This window comes from Mytilus galloprovincialis, chromosome 7 (assembly GCF_965363235.1).
Source record: "Mytilus galloprovincialis chromosome 7, xbMytGall1.hap1.1, whole genome shotgun sequence".
NCBI lineage: Eukaryota > Metazoa > Mollusca > Bivalvia > Mytilida > Mytilidae > Mytilus > Mytilus galloprovincialis.
The window spans coordinates 32,304,059-32,323,339 of NC_134844.1; the positions used below are offsets into that span (position 1 = coordinate 32,304,059).

The following is a 19,281-nucleotide window of genomic DNA, read 5'->3' on the forward strand; positions in this document are numbered from 1 at the left end:
AGCCTGTAATTCAGTGGTTGTCGTTTGTTAATGTGTTACATATTTGTTTTTCGTTCAATTTTTTTTTTTATATATATATATATATAAATAAGGCCGTTAGTTCTCTCGTTTGAATTGTTTTACATTGTCTTATCGGGGCCTTTTATAGCTGACTATGCGGTATGGGCTTTGCTCATTGTTGAAGGCCGTACGGTGACCTATAGTTGTTAATGTCTGTGTCATTTTGGTCTTTTGTGGATAGTTGTCTCATTGGCAATCATACCACATCTTCTTTTTTTCATATAAACATGCGTCACTGATGTACAACACAAAAGACCAAAAACAATTATAAAATAAACATTATAAAACATTAATTAAAATAAAAATACAAGGGTATACAAAATGAAACTATAACCATATTAAAACGAATTGCAATAAGCAACCTGAAAAAAAAACCGTTACAATATCTCCGACCTTACATTACAGAACATTTTCTATTTTAAGTTTTCTATTTTACACGACATGTAGTTTCAATTCGTGATCTATTTTTACAATTAGTGTGTTATTTGATAATTTTATACATAAATTATAGTTTAACCAATGAATCTCAAGTATGTGGGTAACTTGTAATCATCAACAAAATAAGCACCACGTAGACAGGTTAAGGTCATATTATTGTATTTTGTATTGATAACGGTTTTTTTTAACATCAACATGGCGAAATTTATTGGAAAATGGAAAGGTGAAAGTAGTGCATTCAAAAATTATGATAATTTTTCAAAAGCATCAGGTAAGCCTTCTTTACGTTAATGTAATATAAATATAAGATCCACTTAAAGTTGGTAAAGATATACACACACTATATCTTGAACATGTTGAAATACAATAAAAACTAAATGCTTATTGTTATATTTTTAGCACTACATTGATTTGTAACACACTGCATTGTTTTAATATTCATCTGCATCATATTATATCATAATATTAAGTTAATGGGTATTATTTTGATATGCATATATATTTTATTGTATGCACTGACTGTTACTTTCTCATGTTTATTATTATCTGTATAGTACTGATTGTTACTTTCTCATGTTTATTATTACCTGTATAGTACTAACGGTTACTTTTCCATGTTTATTATTACCTGTATAGTACTGACGGCTACTTTCTCATGTTTATTATTACCTGTATAGTACTGACGGATACTTTCTCATGTTTATTATTACCTGTATAGTACTGACGGTTACTTTCTCATGTTTATTATTACCTGTATAGTACTAACGGTTACTTTCCCATGTTTATTATTACCTGTATAGTACTGACGGCTACTTTCCCATGTTTATTATTACCTGTATAGTACTGACGGCTACTTTCTCATGTTTATTATTACCTGTATAGTACTGACGGCTATTTTCTCATGTCTATTATTACCAGTATAGTACTGATTGTTACTTTCTCATGTTTATTATTACCTGTGTAGTACTAACGGTTACTTTCTCATGTTTATTATTACCTGTATAGTACTGACGGTTACTTTCTCATGTTTATTATTACCTGTATAGTACTGACGGCTACTTTCTCATGTTTATTATTACCTGTATAGTACTGACGGCTACTTTCTCATGTTTATTATTACCTGTATAGTACTGACTGTTACTTTCTCATGTTTATTATTACCTGTATAGTACTGACGGCTACTTTCTCATGTTTATTATTACCTGTATAGTACTGACGGCTACTTTCTCATGGTTATTATTACCTGTAAAGTACTAACGGTTACTTTCCCATGTTTATTATTACCTGTATAGTACTGACGGCTACTTTCTCATGTTTATTATTACCTGTATAGTACTGACGGCTACTTTCTCATGTTTATTATTACCTGTATAGTACTGATTGTTACTTTCTCATGTTAATTATTACCTGTGTAGTACTAACGGTTACTTTCTCATGTTAATTATTACCTGTATAGTACTGACGGTTACTTTCTCGTGTTTATTATTACCTGTATAGTACTGATTGTTACTTTCTCATGTTTATTATTACCTGTGTAGTACTAACGGTTATTTTCTCATGTTTATTATTACCTGTATAGTACTGATTGTTACTTTCTCATGTTTATTATTACCTGTGTAGTACTAACGGCTACTTTCTCATGTTTATTATTACCTGTATAGTACTGACGGTTACTTTCTCATGTTTATTATTACCTGTATAGTACTGACGGCTACTTTCTCATGTTTATTATTACCTGTATAGTACTGACTGTTACTTTCTCATGTTTATTATTACCTGTATAGTACTGACGGCTACTTTCTCATGTTTATTATTACCTGTATAGTACTGACGGCTACTTTCTCATGTTTATTATTACCTGTATAGTACTGACTGTTACTTTCTCATGTTTATTATTACCTGTATAGTACTGACGGCTACTTTCTCATGTTTATTATTACCTGTATAGTACTGACTGATACTTTCTCATGTTTATTATTACCTGTATAGTACTCACTGTTACTTTCTCGTGTTTTCTAAGATATGTGCATTTATGAATTAAATAGCATTTCTTTTTATTCAAAGGACTTTAATCGAATCGAGAAACATAATTATTAACAATATATTATACCTTGTGAGTCAGTATCCAAGTAGATATGTATATATCAAGATTGTTGTACTCTTATATGTATATATCAAGTTTGTTATACTCGTATATGTATCATATGTACAATGTAACTATGTTTTTTTTATGAAAACAAGGGATATTATATAGATTGATAGTCAATGCTAAAAATTTTTAAATGCCCACGTAAATGTACTATGTTTTTTTTTTGTTCAACTTCTGATTTAGAATTTTTCAAACACCCTGTTTGTAATTAAGGAAAAAAGAGGACTCTTCTTATGGTGTCATAAAATACGAATATTGTTGAAAGATAACTTTAGTAACTCCATTCTGATGGTCATCGGAATATAGGGAATACCACTTCCATTTTGTCAATATAACGAAATTATCAACAACTGTCATACAAGTGGGAGATTTTTGCTAGCTATAAACCTTGATTTAAGCCACCATTTACTCCGGAAAATGCCTGTTCCAGGTCAGGAATATGACATTTGTTTGTCACGTGTTCCGTTGATTGATAACGTTTGATTTTTTCAGTCTTTCCTTTATATACCTATAAGTTTGGTATGTTTGTTTTTACTTTATTCCTCAACTATTTCTTTTATTCTTTTCGATTTGTAACTCTCAACAGTTGTTGTAGGGTTCATATTACTAATATTTTTGGACACGATCATCTCTAAAGAGATTATTAATTTAGAACTGAAGACTAATATACGGTATAAAAACGAGTACCGTTAAATGTTTATCCAAAAGGTTGTGTTTTTGTTTAGGCAACATGTTCTGTGATGTTTACCTTTCGTGTTGTTTCTGTAAAAACTAGTGCCCATGCTGGTGCACAGTGCTTGTTTCGTTAAAGGAAAACTATGTGTGGTTATTTTTATATTAAAACAGTGATAGAATCCATGCCTATATAGCAAATAAAGTTCTATAATTGATTAGTAGAGTCTGTTAAACGGCTATTTGGGACCGTTGAATCCAAGTTGACGGGTTCTACGTTTCAAAACATATATAGATTTCTATTCTGGTCCAATTCCTGTAAAATATTCAAAGTATTGAACGCCGACTGCGACTGCTAAGTAATTACCAACGACTCTAAAGGCCAATTGTTCTATAGCAGTTTAGTTAAACATTTTGAAAACTGATTCATATTCAATTTGACATCATGGACGCAATAAAGGTCAATTGATATATTGCAGTTTAATTAAACATTTTGAATACTGATTCATATTCAATTTGACAACATGGACCGAACCAAAACCCAGAATTATTACTCCATACAAAAATAAAACAAGTCTACTTAAAAGCCCCTTTTTGATATCGGCAATTACCACTGTATGAAATCGTTATTCATCAATTAAATCATGTTATTCATTATTTGAAGATAATTATTCATTATTTATAATTACAGGCATGCCTGATGAAATGATTGAAAAGTTAAGAAATTCTACAATTTATGTTGAATTCAAGCAGGATGGTGATGTTTGGACATTGGACTTCGGCAGTAATGTTGGACCAGACAAATCATATAAGTTCAAGTCAGGAGAAGAAGTTACAACAACTGACCCTTGGGGAAAAGGATTGAAGGTAACACATAATACAAATTCAAAACATAGCATATAGTTTGGTATACACATTGAATTGGCTATAAATCAATGGTTAAAAATCTTAAAATTTTAAAAATTAATACAATAATTATTCAAAATACCGATTACAAATATGTTGGTAATTAAAACAAACGTTAAGCAAAACGATTTTTGTCGTCACGTGTACCATGTTTTCATTAAAATTCTGGTTTAAAGTGAAATATTACAGTTTTGATATTTGTATGTATACCTATATGCCTCTTTTTTAATGTTTTTATGTTGTATTTAGTGTTCTATTGTTGGTCTTTTCTTATTTAGCCATTGTAACTTCGACTTATTGGCTCTATGCTATATGATTATTATTGTTTATCGTGTTGGCTAACTTGGACATATAAAAGATATATACAAAATTGTCTGTTTATCATATATGTTCTAGATAAAACTAATCATTCGACGGGTTTATTTGTTACTGATGCATTCAACATTTAAATTAGTAGTACGTTGATTTCCATTTATTCCTTTTTTTTCAGTATAAAAACACCCTCAACTTAATGCATCAAAATGCATTATAAAGTATCTAACATGTGTTATAGAATTAAGTCAAGCAATAATTTCCGGTATTTTTTTAATTGCATTTCCTTCCACTTTAGAATAATGATATATTTGTAAGTGTCGGACTATTCGATTTGATGTAGCTATTTTTAATAAAATGATTAAGGATGTTCACGTGTTGCAAATGTTTAGTTCAAATTAACAAAATGTGAAGTACTTATGTGTCTTGTTTAAATAACGTATAGTCTTGTAGGCAATATATGTCATGATTGTATAAATTAATTAATAAATTCCGAAGGTAAGGTAAAGAATCTTTGTTCCACGCCTCACCTTTAGAGTACAAGTCAATCCTAACTAAAAAGTCTATCTAAATATTCAAATAAGTTATCAAACGCAAAGAAAAGGGTTTCACACATGGTCTATACAAATAATCTCATCACAGATACCAGGATTAAAATTTTGTTTTTGCGATACTGATCAGTGACTCTCGAATGATAAAAATAAAAGGCTAAATAAGTTCAAAAGCATCAAGGACCAAAAATTCCGAAAATTTCGGCGAAATACTGCTAAGGTATTCTATTCCAGAAGGGAGAGGGTTAAAAACAAATTGTCTTGTCTTCAAGTACCTATGACTTTTGATCCCTTTCCTGAATTTCTTCAGTCATTAGATATTTTGCAAAATTTCATCAAACAACAGTTTACATATATACATGTATTTCAATCACGCTCTAACATGTCTAAATGCACGCGATTTTGCGAGTGTGTTGTAGTATGTATAATGTAAATTAACTCATCAGAGATACCAGGATAAAATTTTGTATTTACGCCAGACGCGCGTTTCGTCAACAAACGACTCATCAGTGACACTCGAATCCAAAAAAGTTAAATTCCTAAACGTTTTGCCAAATACAGCTAATGTAATCTATTCATGAGGTAGAAAAGCCTTAGTATTTCAAAAATTCAAAAGTTTTTTTTAATTTATAAATATGCCAATTTCAATGATAATTCATGTCAAACATTTCTTATGGTTTATTTTTAATTTTACATTTTAGTTTACATTTACAATTGATTCGGATGAAAAGATTACTCAAGTAGAACAGTTGGAATCGATGGGTTGGAAAACTTGTACTGTCATAAAAGTAATGCAAGGAGACGACAAGTTTTCTGAGGTAAATAAATGTACACCTTACTACTTAGTAAAATGGACAAATGAAAAAAAAAAAAACATTAAAAGAAATGCAGATGTATTATATCACTCCAAGCAAAATTTGATGAAAACTATGTGCGTCAGGATTTTAATACAACAAAAAATGTTTTTATTATACTAGCAAAGCCCGGAATATGTAAACAAAAATACTCAAATCAATAACGATTCTGAAAAATCCTGATCGAAACACAATTAAAAAAAGTTGGAGTATTTAAAACTTAAGATTATGAATAGAAAATCAAGTGTACATACATCTGAACTATAAAATATACATATGAAACTTCAACAAAATTCGATTGTGAACTGAGAAAATAATATTGTTGATCAATCCAAACACCTGAAATAACACTATGCATATGTCCCGGGGAGTAGATTTGTAAATACAGGGATGATGTACAACGATTATCAATCCACCGTTAACGCAAGCAACGACAAAATACCAAAACGAATTACTAAAAGGGAACACATATATATGTTTTTCGTTCATTCTTTTTATATGAATAAGGTTGTTAGTTTTTTCGTTTGAATTGTTTTACACTGTCATTTAGGGGCATTTTATACCTGACTATGCGGTATGGGCTTTGCTCATTATTGAAAGCTGTACGGTGACCTATAGTTGTTAATTTCTGTGTCATTTTGGTCTCCTGTGGAGAGTTGTCTCATTGGCAATCATACCACATCTTTTTTATAACAAGATAATATAAAGTCACGTATATGTCATACTGAGACTTTTGTATATTTTGGGTGCATTTTGATTTTTTTTCTTATATCAATTTGTGTGTAAGCTTGTGTTTTCTGTAGACTGATAACGTAAATATTAAAACACTCTTTTTCCAGCATTGAAAGAACTAGACAGCTCTATTTTGAAACAAATACACAAACTAAAGGAGTAGTGTTGCTCCTGTTTACGCGCGTCACCCAATAAATGGGTAAATATTTACGTTTGAATAACAATGTTGTTTAAAGGTTTATTTTGAAATCACAAATTTTATCACAATGTACTCAGATAATCAACACACTAGTATCTTGAGTCCTAATTTGCCAGATTTATTCAATGAATTTTTTTTGACAATCTACAATAATTGACTATTTAAAGAAGAATAAAAGTTATTTTGTAAATGCAGTGTTGAGTGTATGAGAAATATATGTAGGTCACTATGTCCATGTCTAACATTCGTGTTTACCGTGACCTATATTAAGAGAGTAAAATAAGAGGTAAGCCTAACCAGGCTCTTGTTAACATTTGATTAAAAAAAAATGAAAAAAAATGTAGGATTTCTTTTTTATATATTTTCTTAGAGATTAACGCTTGAAGACGGTACTGAAATGACATGCGAGTTTACCAGAATTTCGTAGGGAGATGGAACCAGTTATCTTGTGTCACCAGGGGATAAATGCAATAGACATGTTTAGGAAACCGGAAATGCTTTATGTACTATTTGAATTATTTAACCAATATAAATAAAATGTGATATTCTTTTGAGTAAATTTATATACATTTCGAGACCATATCAGAGGTTCTAGTCAGGTAATTAAAAAGGGTTTGCCTGACTTGTGACCAGAAGATTTTGGGATATGACTAAAGGACCAATACACCTTATCGCTATTCCCGGCTGACCCGGCCGCTTGAATTTTTGACGTCGTACAACAATCACTTTTCCATTGTGAAGTCAGATATTTTGTTTTATGACGTCAAAATTTTACGGGAACCTGTGTGATATCCAGTAATGGCTAACACATACCGATAATGTGTATATGATGTTTTTACATTTGATGTCTGTAATGTGTCATCGCATCACGTCTGCCGTCTTTATTTATATAACTTTGAAAAAACTTAATTGGTCAATTAGACAAAGTTTCATACTCACGCATTCATTCAACTGTTTCCATGTGCAACCTTCATCCCATTGCGTATACAACCTTTCTGTATTTTACACGTGAGTATAAACATTTTCGTGCGGTTTTGTAAACTGTTATAATAAATGTTGACGATTATTTCGAGAGAAGATACAGTGTGTGGAAGAAATCGTTTTTGAACCGATATATAGAAACGAACCGATAGTTAATTGTTTTACTTTTGTATCTTTCAACTCACTTGTGAATTGGTGTTAAAGTTATACAATAATTGATGAGGACCAATTAGTGCATTCTTCAAATTTTAACTGACATAATTGCATCAATTTCCACTTTGCCCCATAAATGATATATATTAGTCACCTTTCAATGTAAGCAAGCCCCTCCCCCTTTCCCATGCAATTAAATGTAGTCGGTAAGTTTTTTTTAAACATACTTTTCCGTTCCGTTGATAGTTTTCATTTCGGGTTTTATTTAAACAGGAATGCATGTCCAATCCAGTCATATCATTGAGTACAACAGACGCATATAATAAAAACATCTGTTAAAATTTATTATTTAAGCAATACGTTCCGTTTGCCTTAATATTTTGCAATTAATAACTTATGATTCCTCTTTAAGAAAAAAAAAAAAAATATTTAGTCATGCCGGATCATGATTCACTTATGTCCATTTTATTTTTGTACAGTCTTGTCGGCATTTTTTACGAGGATCGTCTACAATGCTTGTACTTGAAGTATTTATATCGAGATTTGTTTATAATTCATATTTGGGTTTCTTTTCTTTCAATACTATGAATTTACTCTACAATATGTAAATACGGCATGATGTGTACACAAGTTGTGTTGGTGTTTATACCCCAGGAACAGATTACCTTGGCTTTATTTGGCAAACTTTCCAGAATTGTTGGTCCTCAATGCTCTTCACTTTCGTACTTTATTTGGCCTTTTAACTGTTTTTGTTTCGAGCGCCACTCCAATCATAGTATTTGTTTATGGCATACATAGCAGGAGACGCTTACCCTGACAACGCACACGGTCTCGATCCATTTGAATGTAATCCAATTCCCTCAGTTTTTGTTTTCTTTCTTAGATTTGTCTCTACATAAGGTAGATTCATGTTATACCGCCATCTTGCATTATACAATCTCAGTACACAATCAGTCTAGTTCTTTGCCAAATCTGCGAATTTGCATACAGATGTGCAATTTTTTAGTACAAAATTAAAAATGGACTGATAGGGATTTTTTTGTAGCAAGAAAACAAGTTTGATGACATCATGTTTTCTTTTTATTTTCTTAAAACATATTACTAAACCCATCTTCTCTCAATTTATTTCAAAATACAATCTCATAAATTTCTTTTTATGCACATAAATGTGTGTTTTCATGATCATTCTAAGCAAATTTAGACAATTGTCAACGACTCATATCGTCAAAAATAACACGGTGACAAATCAATTTCATTATAATTTTGAAAAGAGCATAGTAAAATCTTCATTTTTGCAAGGTATAAGAAAATTCTATCTCAAGAAGCATATACCTATCATCTACCTTAATCGATTTATAATATTTGCGAACATCGGTCAACTATTGCGGCCTTTAAAATTTGTCAACAGGTATCAGTGTGACTGGTTTTTAAAAAATAATATTATTCAAACTTTTTTTAGTTTATTCTTTTTTTATAAGTTCAATGGTGTTGTGAATGAAAAGAACACTATATAACTATCAGCGTCAGAATCGCACCTCTATATACATCTGCATTAAGAAGGCAAAAATCCAATGCACGAGTACTGAACCACGTCACGATTCATACGTTATGACTTTAGAAAAGTATACTACTGTTGCCTTTATACGACCAAAAGGAACACAATAGCATAATGACAATACCGCATACGATAAACATCTTGTAAAATATAAATGCAGGGGTATACCATACGATCGAATAAATGAGGGCACAGTTGAGACGAAAACACATTATAAAGTCTCTTTTTCATTTATCTTTTAACATCGATTCGGATGTTAAAATAACTCAAATCGACAAATCGGAGTTATTTGGTTAGAAAACCTCTAAATGTCACTTAAGAAGTAAAATTGAATTGAGTTTCTTTTAGGTACATTCTATTAAAGAGCGAAAGATACCGAAAAGAAATTCAAACTCATAGATCGAAAACAACCTGACAACGGGATGGGTATAAAAAAAAAAGGCACAGACAAATTATAGTACAAAAGCTTAGACACAACATAGAAAACAAAAGACTAAGCAACATGAACCCCACCAAAATCTGGGGGTGATATCAAGTATTCCGGAAGGGTAAGCACGTGTATCAATACAAATTATATACAACATATTGTTGATCAGAGTTGCACTGGTAGATGGTACCAAAATGATGTGCAATTTTACGAGTATTTCATAAAAAGATGAAACCAATATCTACGTCAACTTTAAATATATTCAGTTGATGGATAAAGGAGGCATTCACAGTTTCAACAAGAGGGAATACATTGTGTTATACTGAGGCTATTAAGCCCAAATCGATTTATCAATATTTGATGTGCCAAATCATGTATAATATATCATAATAAGAATCAAAGAGATTTCTTCTTTTAAAGTAAAATTAACATATTCACTGTTTTTAAAGGATAGCAGTTGCATTCAAATTGTGACACGTCGTTGGTTTTATTACATGTAGTGTTAGGAAGGTTTGAACTTAAATAATGTCATGATTTAGGACTATAACTGAACTTCAAATAAAAAGAAACACTCCCTTATATTTCAACAGCATTAGTTAATAATAATAACATAGCATCAAAAACTATTATCCCTACTGCTGCACTAGATTTAACTAGTTTGAGACAAATCTATGTTTCTGTGGAGTGTCAAAAGTTTTGAACATCGACATCGAGTGTCTTATGTAATTTATGTATCTAAATAATTCAATTGTATTTTAATTTAGTGTTATTGGCAGATCTTTAAAACGTAACATATTTGATTTTTTAACATCTTTAATGAGTTGTCACAATGTGGTGAATTAAATCATGGCATATTGTAAAATTAGTGGGGGATGATTTAAATTTTTTGTTTGAAAAGTCTGATTTAGTACAAATGGATAAAACGGTTCTGTGACTATATCTATAGCATGTGAAATCAAGAAGGACTACTTCGGATAATAAAAGTCAAAGTCACGATAACTTGTCTGGCACAAAAAAAATCAAATTTTGAAAGTAAACAAATCTGCCATAACATTACTTAGGTATAAAATAGGTTTCTAGGGATTAATAACAAATTTTCAAAATTGTTCAGTTACCATGGCAAATTCTTGATTTTCTTTGTCTTTTAATATCATTAAGTATAGTTTGAATTTTGTAGATTAAAAAAATATATACACACACTAAACAAACAATATTTGTAAGTGGGGAATTATAAAAATGAGTTGCTTCTTGATTGTGTACAATGTTTTAAAAGAAAAATTGTGTGTACATACTGACTTGAAATCTTTTTTTTTTCTTAATGGCGGTCAGTTTTTATGGGTGGAGTAAGACGGAGTGCCCGGAGAAAACCATCGACCTTCGATAGGAAAACGGACCTAGTTAATTAAGACTGGAGTCGAGTGCACTCACACCATGGAAGTACTGATTGGTTAATCGAATTTTAGCAAATCTACATGGACGAATTGAATCCATTCGGTACATAAATTGAGACCCGTGCCATATTGGCAATGACATATGTTACATAGTTACGAACACAACTATCGGTATTAAGAAGCCTTACTTTAAATGGAACATTTGTTAGTTTATCCCCAATTAAATAACAACATATGGAGTTATTGTATGCACATTGTTGGCCTTCGGCTGTTGTCTGCTCTATGGTCGGGTTGATGTCGCTTTGACACATTCCCCATTTCCTTTCTAAATTTTACAGTCTATATTAAAGCTTATATTCCTTTTTTAATCAATCTTTAGCTTTGTCTTAAAAACTGAATTAAATTTCCACAGTGGAGAAATAATGTCAGAGTTTGTTTATTCGGCAACCATTGTTAAATTTATCTCTAGCGTAAACATAAGAAGCACTGCTGTATTTGAATACCGAAAATTACATAATTTTTATTTAATCTTACTTACACATATATTATACATGTACAGGATCAAAGTACCTTTAATAGTTTACTAGTCCACAAATATTGAAAATAAAATGTATATATAATGATAGTACGTTTTAGTATTATACTAAGGTCAAGTTACTATTTAATGGCCACGTCACAGATGTTTGTCCAAGACTGTTCTAGCTGCTACATGTATTAAACTTAAATAAAAAAAACACAAAGGTTACTGGTTCGATTCCCGTTTGGGATGAAAATTTCAGGAACTCAATTTTCGGCTCTCCCTTGACACCATCTGCGAGTATGGTCTTGAGGAAACGATGATAGTCCGTCGGAAGGGGACGATAAATGGCTTACCCGTGTTAAGAGAGAGCCATATCTCTTGCACGTTAAAGACACCCTTGTAGATTTCGAAAAAGAGTAGGCTAATGCCGCTACAAGGCAGCACTCGCACCCGCAAAGTGGAAAGGGATAAATATAAGTTGCAAAACTTGTTTCCCAATCCACTATAAATAAATATGTTTAAACTAAATGTTTAAACTAAACTTAAATTGAAAATCGAAACAAATAACGATTTATTTATCTTTCTTTTTATTATCTGAAATATTAATGGAGAAAAAGGTGTCAGCTCTTTACAAAATCATCAAATCTCCAATTATCAATGCAAAGTAATCTGTAACGTAGCTTGTAATGTAAAACATTTTAAAAACTTGTGTTTAAACCCGTTTGTGTATTGTTGGTCTCGAGGAGCAAACCTATTGAAAATAATTCCATATTCGTTTTAAGTTGCGATCATTTGTTTAATACCGCAACAGCAAATCGCTGGTGATATGTCAGTCCTCGTGGATTCTATGATTAAGATGACACATTATGACAGTTGTTATCCATTCGTTTGATGTGTTTGAGCATTTGATTTTGCCAATTGATTCGGGACTTTCCGTTTTGAATTTTCCTCGGAGTTCAGCATTTTTGTGATTTTACTTTTTAGTAATGTTTATGATTGTAGATGGTGTAACTGTATGTGATAAACGTTCCCTCTGAAAAAGTTGACCCTATAGTTTGGATGTTTTATGGATAATGCTCATCCAATAAGAGACATACCCGAGTCAAATGACTTAAATAATGCTAGTATATAAGTGTGGGCTGGCGTGGCTTAAGACTAGCTGGGAATTTTCGGTACAACTTTGGTATAATTTACAATGCACTATAAAACTACATTAAGAGTATGTAATATTTATAACTTATGCTTTTTCCGAAATTTATATTGTTATTGATTGATAATAAATATGTATCGCACAAGCAGCATGTTAAACAACACAATAAGTATTAGATACTATCAGGTCAAGGTCCGAGGCGATAGCCGAGGACCTTGACCTGACTACAAGTGCAGACAAACTATACGGCAGGTTGTTTCCGGCCCTGCTTTTTTGTTACTTTTGTTTTGTATCTGACTTGTACGACGTTTCAATAAAGTAGTAGTACATTTTACAAGACTGAACATTTGAGAAACCTAAATGGCCATAAAGCAGTAGTGTAAGTTATATTGTAAACACATGTATGCTTAATTTCCCTTCAACCGAAAGTTTTTTTCTACGTAAAAAAAAAAAAAAAGAATCAAATGAGTTTGATAAAAAAGAACCGTTTCAAGAAAACGATGAATGTTGTACACTTTTCAGACCTTTTTAAAATCAAAATACTATTCATGTCCATATATATTGAAGAAAATATGTTTAATGACCTTGTTTTGCTTCATAAAAAAGGGGGTATATATTCTTTTGTGAGTACATTAATTATTTTGTTTTCCAAAGTCATCACCCAAATTTATATTTTTTAACTTATCACTTTACGGTATTCGGAAAATCAGGAATAATGTAGAACATTAATTTGTTATCTGCTTCACCATAGTAATATTTTTTTTTTAATCTAATTGAAAGTTAAAATGCTCTTGAACTCACTAATCTGCACGAGTGATTCTATTCATAAAAAATATCCGTGTAACAACTAAAAAGAGTCCGTGTAACACCCGTTAATGTACTGTTTTTTTCTATAGCTCTGCGGGGGCAAAGTCGTACAAACTGTCTCAATTACAGATTTTTCACTGAGTACGTGTCCTTGTACCCATACAATATTGGATACCCACCTATTTTTAGCTAGTACAGGTGATAGCTTGGTGATTTGTATAAATAAAGGATTTATATTTATTGGTCAATGATTCACTAACAATACCTATGTAAACGGATGATTATTGACAGTTTAGAGTAAATATTTGTATTTCAGCTTCAATTTAGCTTACATAAAGGGTTTATAATTGCTACTTGAAACAGGTTTTCGTAAAACGAAAGCGTTCTATTTTTTGACGAGCTTTCAGTCTGTGTATTTTAATTTTGCTACAACGTTATTAAAAATGGCACAATTCATCGGAAAATGGAAAGGAGATGGAAGCTCATACACAAATTATGATGCATTTGCAAAAGCGTCAGGTTAGTCAAAACTATATATACTATAGGTTACGTCTTCATACAGATGATTTCAACCTTCTAAGACATATGTCTGATAGGGTCGCCTTTGATTGATATTATCCAGTTTTATTTCAAGATGATAATCTTTTTCATTTTGAAAATGAACTCAATAAAACGAGTTTAAGATTTTATATAGCTACTTGGATTAAAATTTCTTTTAATATAAGATATCTGCATAAGTGTTTAAATTTTAGTTCTTACTTCGCTTTGTCGTTTTTTATGTTTGATACTAGGTTTTTTTCATGTTTTTAAACTAAAAAAACGAATAGAAAAGAAGAAAGAAATTAATGAATAAAGGGACTTGTTTACACGTATAACAATACCAGTATTTGCTATATACATTAAAGACGATTTGGATAATTGAGTGAACCAGCTTGCATACTAATTTCGCATTTAGGATTGGATAGGAATTTGATTTTCCTTGAAAAATGTCTTTTTGAAATATGCGGTTTTCTTATTTCATTGGAAAGAGGTCGTTGATTGATGCTTATTCACTCACCATTTGGAGCTTACTCGGTAAACTTTTTATTTGTTACTCTTTCATATTTGACGAAAAGCTATGAGAGTATACTCTACTAAAAAAGTTAACATATCTTATTGACATCCACTTAGTACAATGATCAACGCTGTAGTCATGTAGTCGAAAACCAAGTCAGGGATCAATTTAGGAAATTTATACTAATACACATAACTTATACTCATCGAATGCAAGTGGTTAACCGCAGTCACTCCAGTTTCTTTCTTCTATATAACTACCCGCTGTGTGTATAAAAAACAAACTTAAACTTGCAATCGAATACTTTTGTATATGAACATCATGTAAAAAATCAAAATTTTGAATTTCAGGCATTCCAGACGACTTAGTGGAAAAATTCCGTACTGCCACCACTGAAATGGAATTCAAAAAAGATGGTGATTTCATGCTTTGCGACGTAAAAACTAGTGCTGGTCCAGATAAAGTTTATAAATTTAAATCTGGAGAAGAAGTATCAACGACTGACCCTTGGGGAAAAGCAGCGAAGGTTATTTGACTACATATATAGTTATCTGCATATTAATAATAATTAAATAACCTATTGGACGTAAACTTAATCCCTCTTTTTATCATTAGTTCAGTTGAACTAATAATTTCAAGACTATTCGTTTCTAGATCTAAATTGTGATACTTAAATAGGAGATTTGATTACTAGGCGAGAAGTTTATATAATTACTTACAATTTTAAATGTAAACATAGCCGAATTATTGAATATTTGAAAAGTAAATACACAAAAGTTTAGAAAAATCAATATGTTGATATGACATGATACAGCTATACATGCATATCAATAAACATTTATTGAAATTTTTTTCTTTACACCACTTTATAGTAGATAAAGTTTTTGTGAATTTGTTCAATGTACTGGTAAAGTAAAAAGCAATACAAGACAATGCTTGCAGATGCCTCTCCTTATAGAAAGAAGATGTGGTATACGATTGCCAATGAGACAATTCACAACAAAAGACCAAATGACACAGAAATTATCAATTATATGTCACCGTAAGGTCTCCAACAATGTGCAAAACCCATGCATCGTCATCTATCAAAGGGCCTGAAATCACAAATGTAAAAAATTCAAACGAGAAAACAAACGGTCGAATTTATGTACAAATTAATGAACGAAATATAAATATGTTACGCAGTAACAAACGACAACCACTGAATCACAGGCTCCTGACTTGGGACAGGCACACACAGAATGTGGCGGGTTTAAACAAAAGGATTTTAAAACTCCTTAGATTGTTTTACACCTGTTTGAATGTCTAGGATTTTTATGGCCTTCCACGTTCAATTTGTCCACTCAAAAATTGTAACATGTTAGAGTCCATTTATCCCTCAATATATCTACATATTTTCATTAGAATTGTAAAACTGATATGAATTTGTTTTTCAGTTCACAATTACCGTCGAGTCGGATACAAAAATGGTAGAGGTAAACAAATCGGAGATGATGGACTGGAAAGAGATGAAAATGACACGAGAAATCCAAGGAGGAAATAAAATAATAGAGGTACAAATTAGTTTGTAACATCAGTAATAATGGTGGCTATGCATGATACAATTATAGACATGACATAACATTGCATAACAGGCTGAATGAAGACACCTTAGCACACTATCATTTTTATATCATCAATTTAAATATCCAAGTACATGTTAGTTTAATGATTAAGATAGCACACTGGATCGTCTAATCGTCTAAATTTATTTATTGTGAAGGTAAACATGTAAGAGGATTAATATCACTATGCTCAACAACAACAAAAACACACAATAAAAAAAAAGAAACCACTGCTCTTTGCATGAAAAAAAGAAATATAAAGTTTTGTCAATCAACAGCTATTTTCACTGTCGGTCTTCCATGCGAAGAAGGCACTTACACATTAAAATATCTGACATACCCGATCCTAGTCGTGAAACAATAACACTTTTTTGTTTACTTTTAATTGGGATATAAGCATATTTATACGCTTTTCTTATGGCATATAAGACAAAGATGGAAATTAGTAGATGTATCATTTTTCTTCGTCTTAAAGCAAAGAGAACATGTATGCATTTACACCATTTCATTTGAAAAATATGCAGTTTAAATTCCGAAAAGTGACAAGATTAAAAATATCACTACAGTTATTTTTTAAAATATGAACCAACCTAACTTACCACGCTTTCATTCAGACTTTGAAATATCGGACTCCTGGTTAAGCATTCATCCTATTGATATACAGGTATTACTTTAAAGTATACTTTTAGATGGAAAGCGAGAAAATCGTTCATTTTGTATTTCAAGTGATTCTTTATTTCAGACAGCAGAGTTACCTTGTGGCACTAAAATGACAATGGAGTTTTCAAAAGTTTAATGGGCGGAAAGACTGAACATCAGCGTGGATGAATATACTTTATAAACGCTTCTTTAAAATAGTTAATACATTGATTTTATTTTCTGCATTTTACTTCTGGTAAACCAACATTGTAGTTTGTTTTATGCATTTATATTAAATGCCTGCAAAACCAAAAAAAACCTGCTGAACTGGACTGAATAGATGATCGCAGTACAGAGCACTGTCAAGACAATAGTCAACATAGTTGTAATAAATTCTATAGAAAAACCAATTACTGATAAAAAGTAAAACAAAGGATACGGAACACCAGGCATGATAGCAAATTATGCAGTTCAGTTAACTTACTGGCATTTACATACTGTAGAATAAACATCATCTAAGTTTTACCTTTTTTTCTTTGATTATCATAATTCATAATCATACAAAAACCAATCAGTGTGAGATGTGGTACTATTGCTTATGAAACAACTATCAACCATGCAGTGGTAGTTAGCAATTATAGGCTACCGCAAAGCCTTCAACAATGGAGAAAATACTTACCGTATAGTAGTCCAAATAATTATGACGTCTTGAAAGAGGTTCATTCTGGCTATTCCTACATTTTGAATTTTAAAGGTAAAATAGTAAAATTTTATGTAGGAGTTCCCAGAATTTGTGTGTAAACAATGGGATTATGTAGGATTATGTTGTAACAACACTAAACTAATGAGATCTAATGAATCAAGGTAAATCCAGGTAATTCTTGTAGAAAATAAAGAAAAAGAATAATTTACATCACAATCTTTTATTTCATTGCACAGTTTATGTAAATAATATTCAAAAGCACAATATGAATTTATAGCTATAATGGCATGCACAAGTAATTCCAATTATTTACAATAATATATACAAGTAAATAATATCATTTGAAATATCAATGTTTTAAATCATTCTTTAAATCAAAGAACTAATTTTTTAGTTACACTAAACAAAGCACTGTACTTCCTCTTTCTTGGAATACGTTTCCCGCCAGCTCTGTACTGGATCAATGTGAGAGCATGGAAGGCTTCTTCTTGTCTTAACAAACTAATCATACTGAAGATGTTTGTGTGAGCTGCCTTAAATAACTTCTTTAGCTTACTATGCCAACCTTCTAAATGGTTTGTTGTTCTAGGACCTCTAGCTGTTGTATAGTGATTCCACAGACTTTGGTTGTTCTCTACCAAGTAGCTGGTTACAGTAAAGTTAAGTGTTGGTGTAGTAGTATCTGAATCATCAATTTCTTCAAGTGCATTAAACCAAACATCTTCAATTGTATTGGGTGGTAAAAGTGGCAGTACTGAGACACTAACACTGAGCACAAGTTAATAGTTTTCAAAGCTAATCAATGTTCAAAGTCATTTGGTTTTGCTTAATCTATTAGGCCAATTTATACACTTATCTACTTTTGATATTATATTCATTTTTCAAAATCATAATTTGTTAAAATAATTAAATTAATAAATTCTTTGAGGCTGAAGTTGAATGTGTGGGTAACTATTAATTTTGTTTTTAAATACGTTTTGTTCAGACTTTCCAGACTTTTAAATACTTTTTCTTTCATTTTATTTTTATTTTTCCAATGCTTTTACTTCCTTTTCTTTCAATTAGTTTTATATTTTAGATATACCTTGGTATTAAAATACTTACAATTATTACTTTATGCATGTTTTCAAACAAAAAAGTCTCATTTTTTACATATAAATAATCATTTTTATTTAATTTCCACAGGAAAATTTACCTTGACCAAATTAGACACTAATGACTAAAACAACATATTTTGCAATAACAACATGTATTGTTCTTCCACTAATCCCCCATGTAGGAAAAGCCAGAATAGTAAAATACAAAATGTAGGAATAGCCAGAAGACACCCTTGAAAGGCTATTTCATTTTTGCTTTGACGCGTGTCGCAGTATTTAAAGGCACCAAAACAAACAAAATAAAATAGCCTTTCAAGATGTCATAAT

General features: G+C 31.1%; 2 protein-coding genes across 2 annotated transcripts; both read left to right on the top strand.

Moving 5' to 3' along the window:
- The first annotated feature begins 609 nt into the window (after nt 1–609).
- Nucleotides 610–7,423, top strand: LOC143082784 (gastrotropin-like). Its single transcript, XM_076258638.1, has 4 exons — nt 610–769; nt 4,011–4,186; nt 5,790–5,906; nt 7,244–7,423. The coding sequence occupies exons 1-4, from the start codon at nt 694–696 to the stop codon at nt 7,298–7,300; spliced, it is 426 nt and encodes a 141-aa protein (XP_076114753.1). The 5' UTR covers nt 610–693; the 3' UTR covers nt 7,301–7,423.
- Nucleotides 7,424–14,103: 6,680 nt separating this feature from the next.
- Nucleotides 14,104–17,677, top strand: LOC143082785 (fatty acid-binding protein 1-like). The gene is made up of 4 exons (XM_076258639.1): nt 14,104–14,376; nt 15,262–15,437; nt 16,348–16,464; nt 17,258–17,677. Exons 1-4 carry the CDS (start codon nt 14,301–14,303, stop codon nt 17,309–17,311), a joined length of 423 nt encoding a protein of 140 aa, XP_076114754.1. The 5' UTR covers nt 14,104–14,300; the 3' UTR covers nt 17,312–17,677.
- Nucleotides 17,678–19,281: the final 1,604 nt, after the last annotated feature.

Coding starts and splice junctions, on each gene's coding strand:
- LOC143082784 (XM_076258638.1), top strand. CDS start 694: ATGGCGAAATTTATTGGAAAATGGAAAGGTGAAAGTAGTGCATTCAAA. Junction 770..4,010: donor TAATTTTTCAAAAGCATCAG/GTAAGCCTTCTT, acceptor TTATAATTACAG/GCATGCCTGATGAAATGATT. Junction 5,907..7,243: donor GAGACGACAAGTTTTCTGAG/GTAAATAAATGT, acceptor ATATTTTCTTAG/AGATTAACGCTTGAAGACGG.
- LOC143082785 (XM_076258639.1), top strand. CDS start 14,301: ATGGCACAATTCATCGGAAAATGGAAAGGAGATGGAAGCTCATACACA. Junction 14,377..15,261: donor TGCATTTGCAAAAGCGTCAG/GTTAGTCAAAAC, acceptor TTTGAATTTCAG/GCATTCCAGACGACTTAGTG. Junction 15,438..16,347: donor CTTGGGGAAAAGCAGCGAAG/GTTATTTGACTA, acceptor TTTGTTTTTCAG/TTCACAATTACCGTCGAGTC.